Raw genomic sequence first — 12,615 nt, 5'->3', positions numbered from 1 at the left:
TGTTCAGGGTGCTCTGTGTGCAGGGTGTCCCGTGTGCAGTGAGCTCCATGTGCAGGGTGTTCTATGTGCAGTGACTCTATATGGAGGGTGCTCCATGTTCAGGGGTGCTCCATGTGCAGAGTGCTCCTAGCTCAGGATGCTCCATGTTCAGGGGTGCTCTGTGTGCTGGGTTCTCTGTGTGCAGTGAGCTCCGTGTGCAGGGTGCTGCGTGTGTGCAGGGTACTCCATGTGCAGGGTTCTCTGTGTTCAGGGTGCTCTATGTGCAGTGAGTTGTGTGTACAGGGATGATCCCTGTGCAGGGTACTCTGTGTTCAGGAGTGCCCCACATGCAGGGTGTTCCATGTTCAGGGTGCTCCTTGTGCAGGAGTGCTCTGTGTGCAGGGGTGCTCTGTGTGCAGGATGCTCTGTGTGCAGGGTGTTCTGCGTGTAGGGTGCTCCCTTTTCAGGGTGCTCCATGTGCAGGGTGCTCCTTGTGCAGTGTTCCATGTTCAGGGGTGCTCTGTGTGCAGGGTGCTCCCTTTTCAGGGATGCTCCCTGTTTGGGGGTGCTCTCTCTGCAGTGTGGAGTCTCCCCGAGGAGATGGATCCCCCTCAGCCCCCTCAGCACAGCCAGGACACAACAGATCCAGCTCCAAACTCTTTAATGTCCCACCCTTGGCTCACAGCTCAGCACCAAGGGTGCTCTCCCTCCCGGATGCTCTTCCCCCCCAGCAACCTCACCTGGGCCTCGTGTCCCCCCCAGGCCACACACTCAGAGCTGGCTGAACCCGAACGGCATTTCCAGCTTGTAGGAGCCTCTGGAAGGAGAATCCGTGGGGGAGCCCAACAATCAGGGGTGGAAAATGGGGCTGTGAGCCCTCAGCCCTGTCTGAGCCATCCTGGGAGACAGCCACAACTCCAAGGGGACAGCCACAACTCCAGGGGGACAGCCACAGCTCCAGGTGTGGCAGAGGGACATCCAGGGGATGCAGTCACAACAAGGGGTTTTAAGGGGGCACCTTGCTCTGTTTTGGGGGCACCTTGCTCTGTTTTGGGTCCCCATCCTGCCCTGCTCTGCTCCCTTAGGGCACCGTCCTGCTGGGGCGGTGGCAGGGCTGCAGGACACCTCCTCGGGGGACAAAGGACACCTCACTGGTATCCCTGAGCTCCCTCTGCCTATTTGCTGCTCCTGGCTGTGTCCCCCTGGCCCTGGGGGCAGTCTCTGTCCTCCCCCGGCCCCAGCAGGGGCTGCTCCATGTCCTGCTCCCTGTGGTCACTCATGGACATCTCGGCCAGGGCCTCGGCCATGGCCTGCTGGACACTCTCGGTCAGTTTGGGGACATCCTTTGGGCTCAGGCCACACGTTTCCACCCTGGGGAGGACTTGGATGGTGCAGGTCCCTGGGAGAGGAGGGAAAAGCCAGGGATGTGTTAGAGGATCCCAGCAGGAACTGGGTATTCCCCCAGGCATTTCCACCCCAGCTGCCTCCCCACCCCTCAGGGTCCCTCAGACACCCCCAGGTGCCTCATCCCCAGTGCCAGCCCTGCCCTCTGCCATGGGAATTCCTGCCCATCCCTTACCTGAGGTGAATCTCTTCTCCTCGGGGCTGAAGAAGTCCCTGTACGGGGAGATCACGATGGGGACAATGGGAACCTGCAGGACAGAGAGGGTCAGGGGGGCCCACAGAGAGAGCCCTCCCCAGGTGGGACTCCTGCTCCTGCCTGCTCCTCCCTGGGTGCTGCCCAGCACCATGTCCCTCCTTTGGGACCAAATCCCTCCATCCCTGAGGACAAAATTCCCATCCCTGTAGACCAAATCCCTCTTCCCTGGGGATCAACTGGGGATCAAGCCCCCCCCCCCCCATCCCTGGGATCAAACCCCTGCATCCCTGGTGACCAAATCCCCCATTCCTGGTGACCAAATCCCCCCATCTCTGGGGACCAAATCCCTGCATCTCTGGGGACCAAAACTTGCACATGCCTGGGGCCCAAGTCCCTGCTTCCCTGGGGTCCAAAACCCCCATCCTTGGGGACCAAACCCCCCATCCCTGGGGACAAAATCCCTGCATCCCTGGGGACCAAACCCCCTCACCTCTCTGCCCCAGAGTTCACACCCACTCTGCTCCATCCAGGGTGAGCTAAAGGGAAGGAATCATTTTGGAAAGGGCCTCCAAGCCCATCAAGCCCAGCATTTTATTGCCCATTTCCTTACCTGGGCATGCACGGCCAGGTGGAAAGCACCACGCTTGAAGGGCAGCATGGACCTGCCGGGGTTCCTGGTGCCTTCAGGGAAAACCCACACACGGAGCTGCAGGGGACAGGGACAGAGGTGACCCCGTGCTTTAGGCTGAAAGGTGTGGCTGGGGTGTGTGTTCTACTATCATCTGTTAGAGTGAGGCAGTTATCTCTGTTCATTGGGCATTCTCTTTATCTCTTTCACAGTCAATCCTCCCTCCAGGAGATCTCTTCTGTCCATGGGCCATTAATTATTAATTATCATCTGTCCATGGCCAGTGAGTGTCCCTGCATGGCTGATCAAATTCCACCATCCCATGGGAAGATGCTCCGCCCAGGGGAGGAGCCAAGCATTCCTACCTGGATACAATCTGAGGTTTGGAACACCCCAGCAGCCTTTGCCCCCTGCATTGCCAGAGGAGCAGCTTTCTGCTGCCCTGCATTGCCAGAGGGAGCCCAGGCCCATCTCCAGCAGCCCTGGAGCTGCAGAGGAAAACTCCCCCCTTGTGCAGGATCCCTGCTGAAGCAGAGCCACAGCTGGCACTGCAGGAGGGCTGAGCCCCCATGGATGGGGCTGTGCCACCACCCTGACACACAGGGTGACAGGGCATGGTCTGACTCTGGCAGGGCTGTTTTGTATTACTACATTTTTATTTTTATTTGGGTTCTTTCCTAATAAAGAACTGTTATTCCTACTCACATATCTTTGCCTGAGAGCCCCTTAATTTCACAATTATAATAATTCAGAGGGAGGAGTTTTGCATTTTCCATTTCAAGAGAGGCTCCTGCCTTCCTTAGCAGACACCTGGCTTTCCAAACCAAGACACCCCGACCTCAGCCGGGTCAGTCCTGCCCACAGCCTGTAGCATTCACATTCTCTGAAAAAATCCCCTCACCCAGGATTTTTCTCCTGGGAAGCTGAGAAACCTCAGAGAAAAGGAAAACAATTCTTATCTCATTTGCTTCTCCTGTGTTGTGCTCATGTGGAATGTGTTTGGAGATTGTTTACCCACAGGTGATTGTTTCATTGAATTGCGCTGTGAGTTGTTTTCACTCTTTGGCCAATCAGGGCCAAGCTGTGTTGGGACTCTGGAAAGAGTCATGAGTTTTCATTATTATCTTTTTAGCATTGTGTAAGTATCCTTTCTTGTATAGTATAGTATAGTATAGTATAGTATAGTATAGTATAGTATAGTATAGTATAGTATAGTATTCCTTAATAGAATATAGTATAATAATAATTTGTATAATATAATATAATATAATATAATATAATATAATATAATATAATATAATATAATATAAATGCATTTAATTTATATTATTACTTTATTATTATTCTATATTAATATTTTATTAATATAGAATAATAAATTCTATAATAATTATTCTTTAATAGAATATAGTATCATTACTAGAATATAGAATATAGTATAATTAATATAATATAGTATAATAAAGTAATAATACAGCATAATAAAGTAATTAAAAAGTAATATTATAGTACAATAAAGTAATAATAAAGTAATAATTATGGAGTAATAACTCCATATAATAACATGGAGTCAGATGCATTGTTCTTCCCTGCCAGGGGGTTCACTGTGCATTCACACTAACAGCCCCTGACCCCTCTGGTGTCCCCCAGCCGTGTCCCTCACGTTCTCTCTCCTCATGGTGCTGGCAGTGCGGGTGATGACCTCGATGGCCGCGTCCCTGCGCTGGCGCTCGATGAAGATGATGCCACTGAGCCAGCAGGCCCAGCCCACTGTGCCCATGTAGAGCAGCTCCCGCTTGGCGATGGGCACGCAGCGCTCGGGAATCACCTCCACCATTCCTGGGGCGGGGAGAACACCCATTAATACCTTCCCAAACCACGGCAGGGGCAGCAGAAAAATCACCTGGGAAAACTGCTTGGAAACGGAACCCCTGGGCTGGACCAACCAGCTGGATATCAGCAATAAATTCTGCAGCTCAGCCCTGAGAGGTGATAATAGCAGAGAGTTGATTATCAGTCCTGAGAGGTGATAACTGCAGAGGGGAACTCTCTGGAGAGGCCAAATTACATCAGTGCACAGATTATTTAACAATTCATACCCTAATATAATTTATACCCTAAGTAATCATTTATACCCTAATATAATTTATACACTATTTAATAATTTATACCCTAATATAGGACCAGGTTGGGGTTATTTAATCCTTGGCTTAAAGGATTTTAAGCTGTCCCTAATTCCAGGACCACCCTGTGCCATCACCTCCCGTTGTCCCTCCTCTCCCTCCATCACAGCCCAGTCCCAAAACCCCTCCTGGTCCGTTCCCACCACACATCCCTGCCCTGATCCCTGTGTTGACCCCCCCAAATCCATCCTGGCGCACCCCTGGAGCCCCCAGAGGTTCCGGGGTCCCCCCACGCACCCATGAGGTCCAGGGAAGCCTGGTGGTTGCAGACGATCACGAAGGGCCCCGGCAGCCGCAGCCGCTCCGAGCCCCTCACCCGCATCCTGATGCCGTAGAAGCGCTTGAGGGGCAGGAGCGCCGCCCGAAGGAGCCTGCCGAGATAAGGGAGACCAGATAAGGGACCAGATAATGAATGAGATAAGGGACGACATAAGGGATGAGATAAGGAACGAGATAAGAGACCAGATAAGGGACGAGATAAGGATCGAAATAAGGGACGACATAAGGGATGAGATAATGAACGAGATAAGGCAGAGGGATACGTGCGGGGAACCGCTCTAGGCGGGCGGGATTAGGCTGGGCTGCGCTGCTGGACCTGGCCTCAGGCTCAGGGAATTTTGGATGGATTTCTCACACATTTGCAGCCTGTGAGGCTCAGAACTCGCCTGGTTCCCACCTGAGCTGAGCCCAGCTCCTGGCTCAGAGCAGAGGGAGCAGCATGAGGTGGTGGCAGGGAAAAAACGGGATTTTGACGTGCAGGGATGACGGGAAAGCAAAAAGAGAAGGGGTGGGATGGGGATAGGGACGGGAAAAGGGGTGGAGATGGAGATGGAGACAGGGACGGGAAAGGAGATGGGGGTGGGGACGGGGATGGGGATGAGGTTTGGGGATGGAGATGAGGTTTGGGGATAGGGATGAGGTTTGCGGATGGGGACGGGAATGGGATCTTCACATCCCACCGAGGACAAACTCTCTCTGCCCGGGGGAGCTTCCCCAGGTGCTCAGCAGGTTCCGTGTGTGGATGGAAATCCCAGACTTCCAAAGCCAGAGGTGGATCCCCAGTGATGTGGGGGACACCAGCGACCGCCCCTGCACCGCTTTGTGCGGCACGGGGAAGGGAAAACCAGCCCGGACATTCCTATGGGGAATCACAAATGGCTCCACCGGAGCTGCAGTGTCGGGAAGAGAAGGATCTGAGCGGAACAGCGGTGTCACATCCCGAGAGGGCTGGACAGGAGGAGGAATATCGGGATGGCGACCATGGGTGACGCTCAGGAAGGGATAATGAGAGGAGTGGAGGGAGGAGGGGGCACCAGGGATTGCAGCAGCCGAGGAGACAAAATCCTGGGACACGTCGGTGTTGGAATGGGGCACTGTCCGACCCATAGAGGGTCTGTGCCAGGGTCCCCACATCTGTCACTGCCCTCAGAGGACAGCGCAGGGCGCAGGGAAGGGCTCAGCACCAGGCGAGAAGGGAGAAGGCAGCACAGGGACCGCGGTATCGCCCCCATCCCTCGGGAGCCGCAGGCTCCAAGATCCCGGGGGATCCGAGGAGGAGCGGTGCCCCAAAGCCAGGATAATGACAGGGAAGCGTCATCCCGCAGGCTCCGGGATCCGGAGGAGCGGGAGCTGGGCGGGCACGGAGCTGCGGTGGGACGAGATAAGCGGCGCTGATAAGGCGGGAGAGACGCAGCCTCCCTCGGGATCGCCGCCCAGCCGGAAGCGCTGGAGCGGCTCGGGATGAGCCCGGCATTCCCCGGGGAGGACCCGGGACAGGCTGTGGAACCGCTGGTACGGCCGAACCACCGCCGGTACCGCCCAACCACCGCCGGGAACACCAACCTTGGACTGATAATGGCGAACCTCAGACTGATAACACCGAACCACCGCCGGTACCACTGAACCAGCTCCAGGAACGCCAAACTACCACCAGTACCACCGAACCACCTTCAGTACCACTGAACCACCACCGGGAGCACCAAACCTCGGACTAGTACCACCAAACCTCGGACTGATAAGGCTGAACCTCAGACTGGTACCACTGAACCACCGCTGGTACCACTGAACCTTGGGCTGAAAACACCAAACCATCACAGGGAACACCGAACCACTGCTGGGAACACAGAACTCAGACTGATAACACCAAACCTCCAGCCAGGAACACCAAACCACCGCCAAGAAAACCGAAACTCTGACTGGTACCACTGAACCAAGTGGGTGGTACTACTGAACCTCAGACCAGTACCACCGAACCACCATTGGGAACACTGATGCACCATCGGGAACACCGAACCTTGGACTGGTAACACTGAACCTCTGTCTGGTAACACCAAACCACCAAACCACCACCGAGCCTCTGACCAGGAACACCAAACCTCAGACTGATAACACTGAACCACTTCTGGGAACACCAAACCACTGCCAGTACCACTGAACTACTGCTGGGAACACAACCATCACAGGTTCCACTGAACCTCTGACTGATTACACCGAACCATCACCAGGAACACCTAACCACTGCTGGGAGCATTCAACCACCACCAGTACCACCAAAGCTCAGACTGATAACACTGAATCACCACCAGGAATGCTGAACCTCGGACTGATAACACTGAACCTGGGACCGGTACCACCAAACCTCAGACCGGTAATACCGAACCACCATCAGTACCAACAAACCTTGGACTAGTACCACCGAACCTCAGACTGATAACACCGAACCACCACTGGTACCACCTCCAGGAACACTGAACCTCCAGCCAGGAACACTGAACCACCACTGGGAACACTGACTCTCAGACTGGGAACACCAAATCTCCAACCGGTACCACTGAACCTCGGACTGATAACACCAAACCTCAGACTGTTAACACTGAACCACCACTGGTACCACCGAACCTCAGGCTGGGAACACCAAACAACCACCAGGAATACTGACCCTTGGACCGGGAACACCAAACCTACGATTGGTACCACCGAACCTCGGACTGATAACACCAAACCACTACCAGTACCACTGAACCACAACCAGGAACACCAAACCACCACTGGGAGCATCCAACCACCTCTGGGAACACTGAACCACCACTGGCACCACCGAACCTCAGGCTGGGAACACTGAACCACCACCAGGAACACTGAACCTCAGACTGGGAATACTAAACCTCAGACTGGTACCACCAAATCTTGGACTGATAACACTGAATCTCTGACCAGTACCACTGAACCTCCAGATGACACCACCGAACCTGTGGCCACGCTCCTACTGCGGGCCAGGATCCCTCCACACAAATCCTCAGAGTTTCTCAAGCTGGGACATTTTCCTGTGTAATTACATCTGTGCTCATCCTGCCTGGGAATCCAGCAGCGGGATTGCAACACCCTGAGCGCGCCCAGGCCTTCCCCAGGTGTTACACTGAGATGTTATCTCCTCCCTGCTGTTATCTCCCCAGTGTTGTTATCTCCCTGGTGTTATCTATCTCCCTGCTTCCACCCCCGGGAGCAGAGTCGGGACAGGGCTGTGATCAGGACATGGCTGTGACAGGGACAGGGCTGTGCCCCTGACAGGTGATGGCACCAGGACATCCCAAAACCATAAAAACATGGAACGGTTTGGGTTGGAAGGGGCCTTAAACCCACCCAGTGCCACTCCAGCCATGGCAGGGATACCTCCCACTGTCCCAGGCTGCTCCAAGCCCCATCCACCCTGGCCTGGGACACTTCCAGAAATTGGGTAGCCATGGAATAATCTGTGCCAGGGCCCTCCACCCTCAATCCCTCTGCCAGCGTGGTGTTCCTGGCTCTCCCATGGGCAAAACCAGAGCCAGGGATACAGCACTGGGCATGTATCTGACCCCTGCCCTGTACCTCCAAACCCCCCATTACCCACTCAGGTGGTCACCCCAACATTGCCATGGCCAGGAATGATCCCTTTTATGTTATTTCATCCCTCAGGGACCACAAATCCCAACTCCAGCATGGCCTGACCCTCCCTGGGCACAGGCAATAATTCAAGCTGCCCTTCACTGCCCCATGGATGTGACCACTGCCTTGGCCTTGGCCCCAGGGCTCTGTGACCTTGCTGTGGTTCCGGCCAGGGCAGGACAGAGCCTGTGGCCACAAACCACAGGATTTCCTTGCTGAGCCAAGCCCCAGCCAGCTCTCTCCATCCCCATCCCTCACTCACCTCATGTTCTCCACGGAGCGTCCCCGGAAGGCGGCCAGGGGGGACAGCAAGGTGGCCAAGGCCACGATCCAGCAGTTGAAGAAGGCCACCTTGCAGAGGAACTGGACATGGGGGCTGCACCTGTAGAGCAGCAGCGCTGCCAGGGGCAGGAGCAGCAGCCCCTGGAGCAGCAGCAGGTCCATGGTGCTGCCCCAGCTCAGCCCGGGCCAGGTGAATCAGGAGGATCCTGTGTGGGTGGCTGGGGCTGGCCCAGGGGAAGGCTCTCTGTGCATCTCATCCTGAGGATGGAGTGGCTCAGGTGGAAGCAGGATACCCACCCAGGGGTGGAGAGTGGCTGTGAGTCACACGGGGACCCTGAGTCACCTGAGGTGTCACTGCTGTCACCTCCTGGGCTATTGAAGACTCCAGGTCGGTGAGATCAAACATGCTGCTCACTGAACTCTTCCTGTCCTGGGTATCTGTCCTGTGTTGCCACATTTCCCTTCACAGAGAAAAGCAAGGCACAATTCTTCCCAAGGATTTCTGAGATTCACATTCTCTGAACCTCAGAGAAAGCGAAAACACAATTCTTACTTATCACTTGCTGTGCTTGTGTTTGTGCAAAAGTAGAATGCAATATGGAGATTGTTTACCGACAGTGATGGTGTTTTGTTTCCTTGGCCTATTAGGGCCAGGTGTGTAGCCCCACATTTCTCTTCACAGAGAAAAGCAAGGCACAATTCGTCCCAAGAATATTCTTATCTCATTTGCTGTGCCTGTGTTTGTGCCAAAGTAGAACGCAATATGGAGATTTTTTTACCCAAAGTCATGGAGTTTTGTTTCCTTGGCCTGTCAGGGCCAGGTGTGTGTGTGTGTTGGACTGTTGGGTGACAGTCACAGGATTCTGTGCAGTGTGTGCAGGATTGAGCGCTTGGCAGGTTCAGTTTAGATGTATAGAATAATATAAAGTAATTAATTAGCCTTCTGATATCCATGGAGTCAGACCCATTCTCTCTCACTCACCAACATCAGAGTCACCTTTGATGTACAATAGTCCTGGCCAGGGGCTGCCAGCCCTGGGACAGGGAGGCTCAGCTGGTGGGGACAGCAGGAGCTGCTCTGGTCCATGCTGGGCACCCAAACCTCTCCCTGCAGAGCCTTGGATGTCTGGGACACATCTCCCACCTGGGAAGGCAGCAGGAACCCCTGCTCCCCATCCCCTGCTCAGTTTGGGCCGCAGGAGCCCCTGTGCCCTTCCCCTCCCAGTGCCCAGCTTGTGTCCCCAGGGTCCCACAGTGCCTGGGGACTGAGGTGGCTCTGTCACCCCCCTTTGCCAGCCCTGCAGGGGTGGCAGCCCTTGGCCCAGTTGGCAGCCAGGGGCCGTGTTGCATGAGGTGTTTTCAGGGGTGCAATTAGCACAGGCTGTAATTAACCTCTCCTCCTGCTCTGGTGCCTTGCAGGATCCAGGCCAGCCCCCTGGAAACTCCTAGAACCAAGTCCTGGTGACAGCAGGGACCAAATCCAGGTGACAGCAGGGACACTGGGCCGGTGTCAGTCCCCAGCCCCTCTGGTCTATTCCCAAATCAGGAATCCCAGAATCCCAGGAGGGTTTGGGTGGGAAGGACCTCACAGCCCATCCAGTGCCATGGCAGGGACACCTGCCACCATCCCAGGTGGCTCCAAGACCATTCCCACCTGGCCTGGGACACCCGCAGGGCTGGGGAAGGGGGGACATCCCTGTGCTGCTGCCATCCCTGGGCTCAGCCCTGACCCAGCAGCAGCAAAATCCTCTTGTGCCTCCCCTTGTGCCTCTCTGGGGTCTGCCAGTCCCCCCAGGCACACCTGGGCACTGTCACATCTGTTGGGACCCCTCAGCCCCCTGCCCTTCCCTGACAGGACCCACCCTCAGCCCAGCATCACTGCCCTGTCACTATGATATTTTATGAAAAATCCGTTTTGCCAGAATCATTTCTCCTGGGAAGCTTCAGCTTCTCCATGTTTTGCTGCTCTGGAATGTGATTTGGAGAATTTTTTACCCAGCATGTGAATTGATTTTAATTAATGGCCAATCACAGGTCCAGCTCTGGTCAGTCACAAGATTTTAATATTCATTCCTTTCTTCACAAGATTTTATTATTCATTCCTTGCTGGCCTTCTGATGTCTCCTTTCTTCTATTCTTTTAGCATAGTTTTAGTATAGCATTTTCTTTTAATGTAATATATATAATTAAATAATAAATCAGCCTTCTGAAACACGGAGTCAAGATTCTCATCTCTCCCCTCGTCCTAGGGACCCTCAAACACCATCCCTGTTCCCTCCCACCCTGGAGGTGACAGAGCTGTCCCCAGGCTCTGGCCAGGCTGGAGGTGCCCCAGTTTGACCAGTAACCCCGGGGTTACGTCCAGCAGGGCTGTTGCAATGCCCATTGCTTCACCCTCCCATTCCTCTCATTATTCTCATGTTAAAGCAAAGATTGGGTCACATCCCGAGCCCACCCTTCCTGCCCTGCCCATGCCAGGTGACTCCTCACTCCTCCTCCCCATTCTGTCTCCCTGGGGGGGCCTTTGGGCACCATCTGCTCTCCCATCCATCCCAGCTGTGCTTCTGGATGCCTCCTTTAGTCCCTCCCTGTCACAGACATCTTTTATGGAAAAATCCTTTCCTTAGGATTTTCCTCCTGAGAAGCTGAGAGGCCTCAGCAACAAAATGCAAACAATGGTTATCTGCTGCTGTGGAATGCAACAGGTGCATCTGTGATTGGTCTCATGTGGTTGTTTCTAATTAATGGCCAATCACAGTCAGCTGGCTCAGAGCCACAAGCCTTTGTTATTCATTCTTTCTTTTTCTATTCTTAGCCAGCCTTCTGATGAAATCCTTTCTTCTATTCTTTCAATATAGTTTTAATATAATATATATCATAAAATAATAGATCAAGCCTTCTGAAACATGGAGTCAGATCCTCATCTCTTCCCTCATCCTGGGACCCCTGTGAACACGGTCACACCTCCCAGCTGGAGGAGCTGGACCCTCCTGCTGGAATCCACCTGATCCTCCTGCTCCACATCTGGGAGCTCCTCCAGGGGTCAGGCTGGGGAGGATCTGCCCATTGCAGAGCCCAGGGAAGGGACATCCTGCCTTCCACCGGGCAGGGCAGTCCAAGGAGGGGTTTAAGGTGCCTTTTCTGCATCCTCAGAGCTCCAGACCGCCGGCTCTGAGGTCTCCTGCCAGGGAAAGGCCTGGAGCCCCCCAGGGCACAGCAAGGCTGGGGGGTGGCACGGGCAGGGGACAGCTCCCAGCACCCAAAAACCTCCTCTGCCCCTTCCTCCTGCTCCCGGGGATCTCAGGGGTCACTGAATTCTGGGGAACTCCAGGATTTCCCTCTCAGGCTGCTCTCCCCACCACAGTCCCCCCAAAAATCCAGCTCTGCCTCTGCTCAGCCAGGAGATCTCAGCCTGGAGCTCCAGCACAGCCCCAGCACCCCCAACCCCTAGAACTGACAGGAACCCCCAGACCTGACAGACCCCCAGCACCCCCTCACCCTGCCCAGACCTGACAGAACCCCCCAGACAAGACAGGAACCCTCTGACTTCACAAAGCCCCACAGCACACCCTCACCCCATAGACCTGACAGAACCCCCTGGACCTGGCAGACCCTCCCAGCATCCTCTCAGCCCCCCAGGCTCTGACAGAGCCCCCCAGACATGACAGAACCCCCCGGACCTGATATACCCCCAGCACCCCTCACCCTCCCAGGCTCTGACAGAACCTCCCAGCACCTGCTCAGCACCCCAGGCTCTGATTGACCCCCCAAGCACCCCCTCACCCCCTAGACCTGACAGGAACCCCTAGACCGGACAGAGCCCCAGACCTGGCAGACCCCCCATCACCCCCTCACCCCCCAGACCTGGCAGAGCCCCCCAGCACCTCCTCACACCCCCAGACCTCACAGAACCCCTAGAATGCCCTCAGCACTCCAGGCTCTGATAGACACCCCCAGAACTCCCCTCAGCACCCCCAGACCTGCCAGACCCCCCCCCAGCATCCACTCACTCCCCCAGG

At 55.0% G+C, this 12,615-nt stretch overlaps 1 protein-coding gene across 1 annotated transcript; it reads right to left on the bottom strand.

Annotated features, from left to right (window-relative positions):
* Positions 1 to 643: 643 nt before the first annotated feature.
* Positions 644 to 12,077, bottom strand: AGPAT1 (1-acylglycerol-3-phosphate O-acyltransferase 1). Its single transcript, XM_005496443.4, has 6 exons — positions 8,577 to 12,077; positions 4,628 to 4,761; positions 3,871 to 4,046; positions 2,190 to 2,285; positions 1,559 to 1,631; positions 644 to 1,378 (listed from the first exon to the last, which is right to left on the bottom strand). Exons 1-6 carry the CDS (start codon positions 8,756 to 8,758, stop codon positions 1,155 to 1,157), a joined length of 885 nt encoding a protein of 294 aa, XP_005496500.2. The 5' UTR covers positions 8,759 to 12,077; the 3' UTR covers positions 644 to 1,154.
* Positions 12,078 to 12,615: the final 538 nt, after the last annotated feature.

This window comes from Zonotrichia albicollis, chromosome 23, assembly GCF_047830755.1.
Source record: "Zonotrichia albicollis isolate bZonAlb1 chromosome 23, bZonAlb1.hap1, whole genome shotgun sequence".
Classification (NCBI taxonomy): domain Eukaryota; kingdom Metazoa; phylum Chordata; class Aves; order Passeriformes; family Passerellidae; genus Zonotrichia; species Zonotrichia albicollis.
This window is presented reverse-complemented; position numbering and strand designations above follow the sequence as displayed.

What these genes read in the sequence shown, in the direction of transcription:
- AGPAT1 (XM_005496443.4), bottom strand. Translation starts at nt 8,758, where the DNA reads ATGGACCTGCTGCTGCTCCAGGGGCTGCTGCTCCTGCCCCTGGCAGCG. An exon ending in GGCTTCCCTGGACCTCATGG is followed by an intron (nt 4,047 to 4,627) that starts GTGCGTGGGGGG and finishes TCCCCGCCCCAG; the next exon opens with GAATGGTGGAGGTGATTCCC. An exon ending in ACCTGGCCGTGCATGCCCAG is followed by an intron (nt 1,632 to 2,189) that starts GTAAGGAAATGG and finishes TCTGTCCTGCAG; the next exon opens with GTTCCCATTGTCCCCATCGT.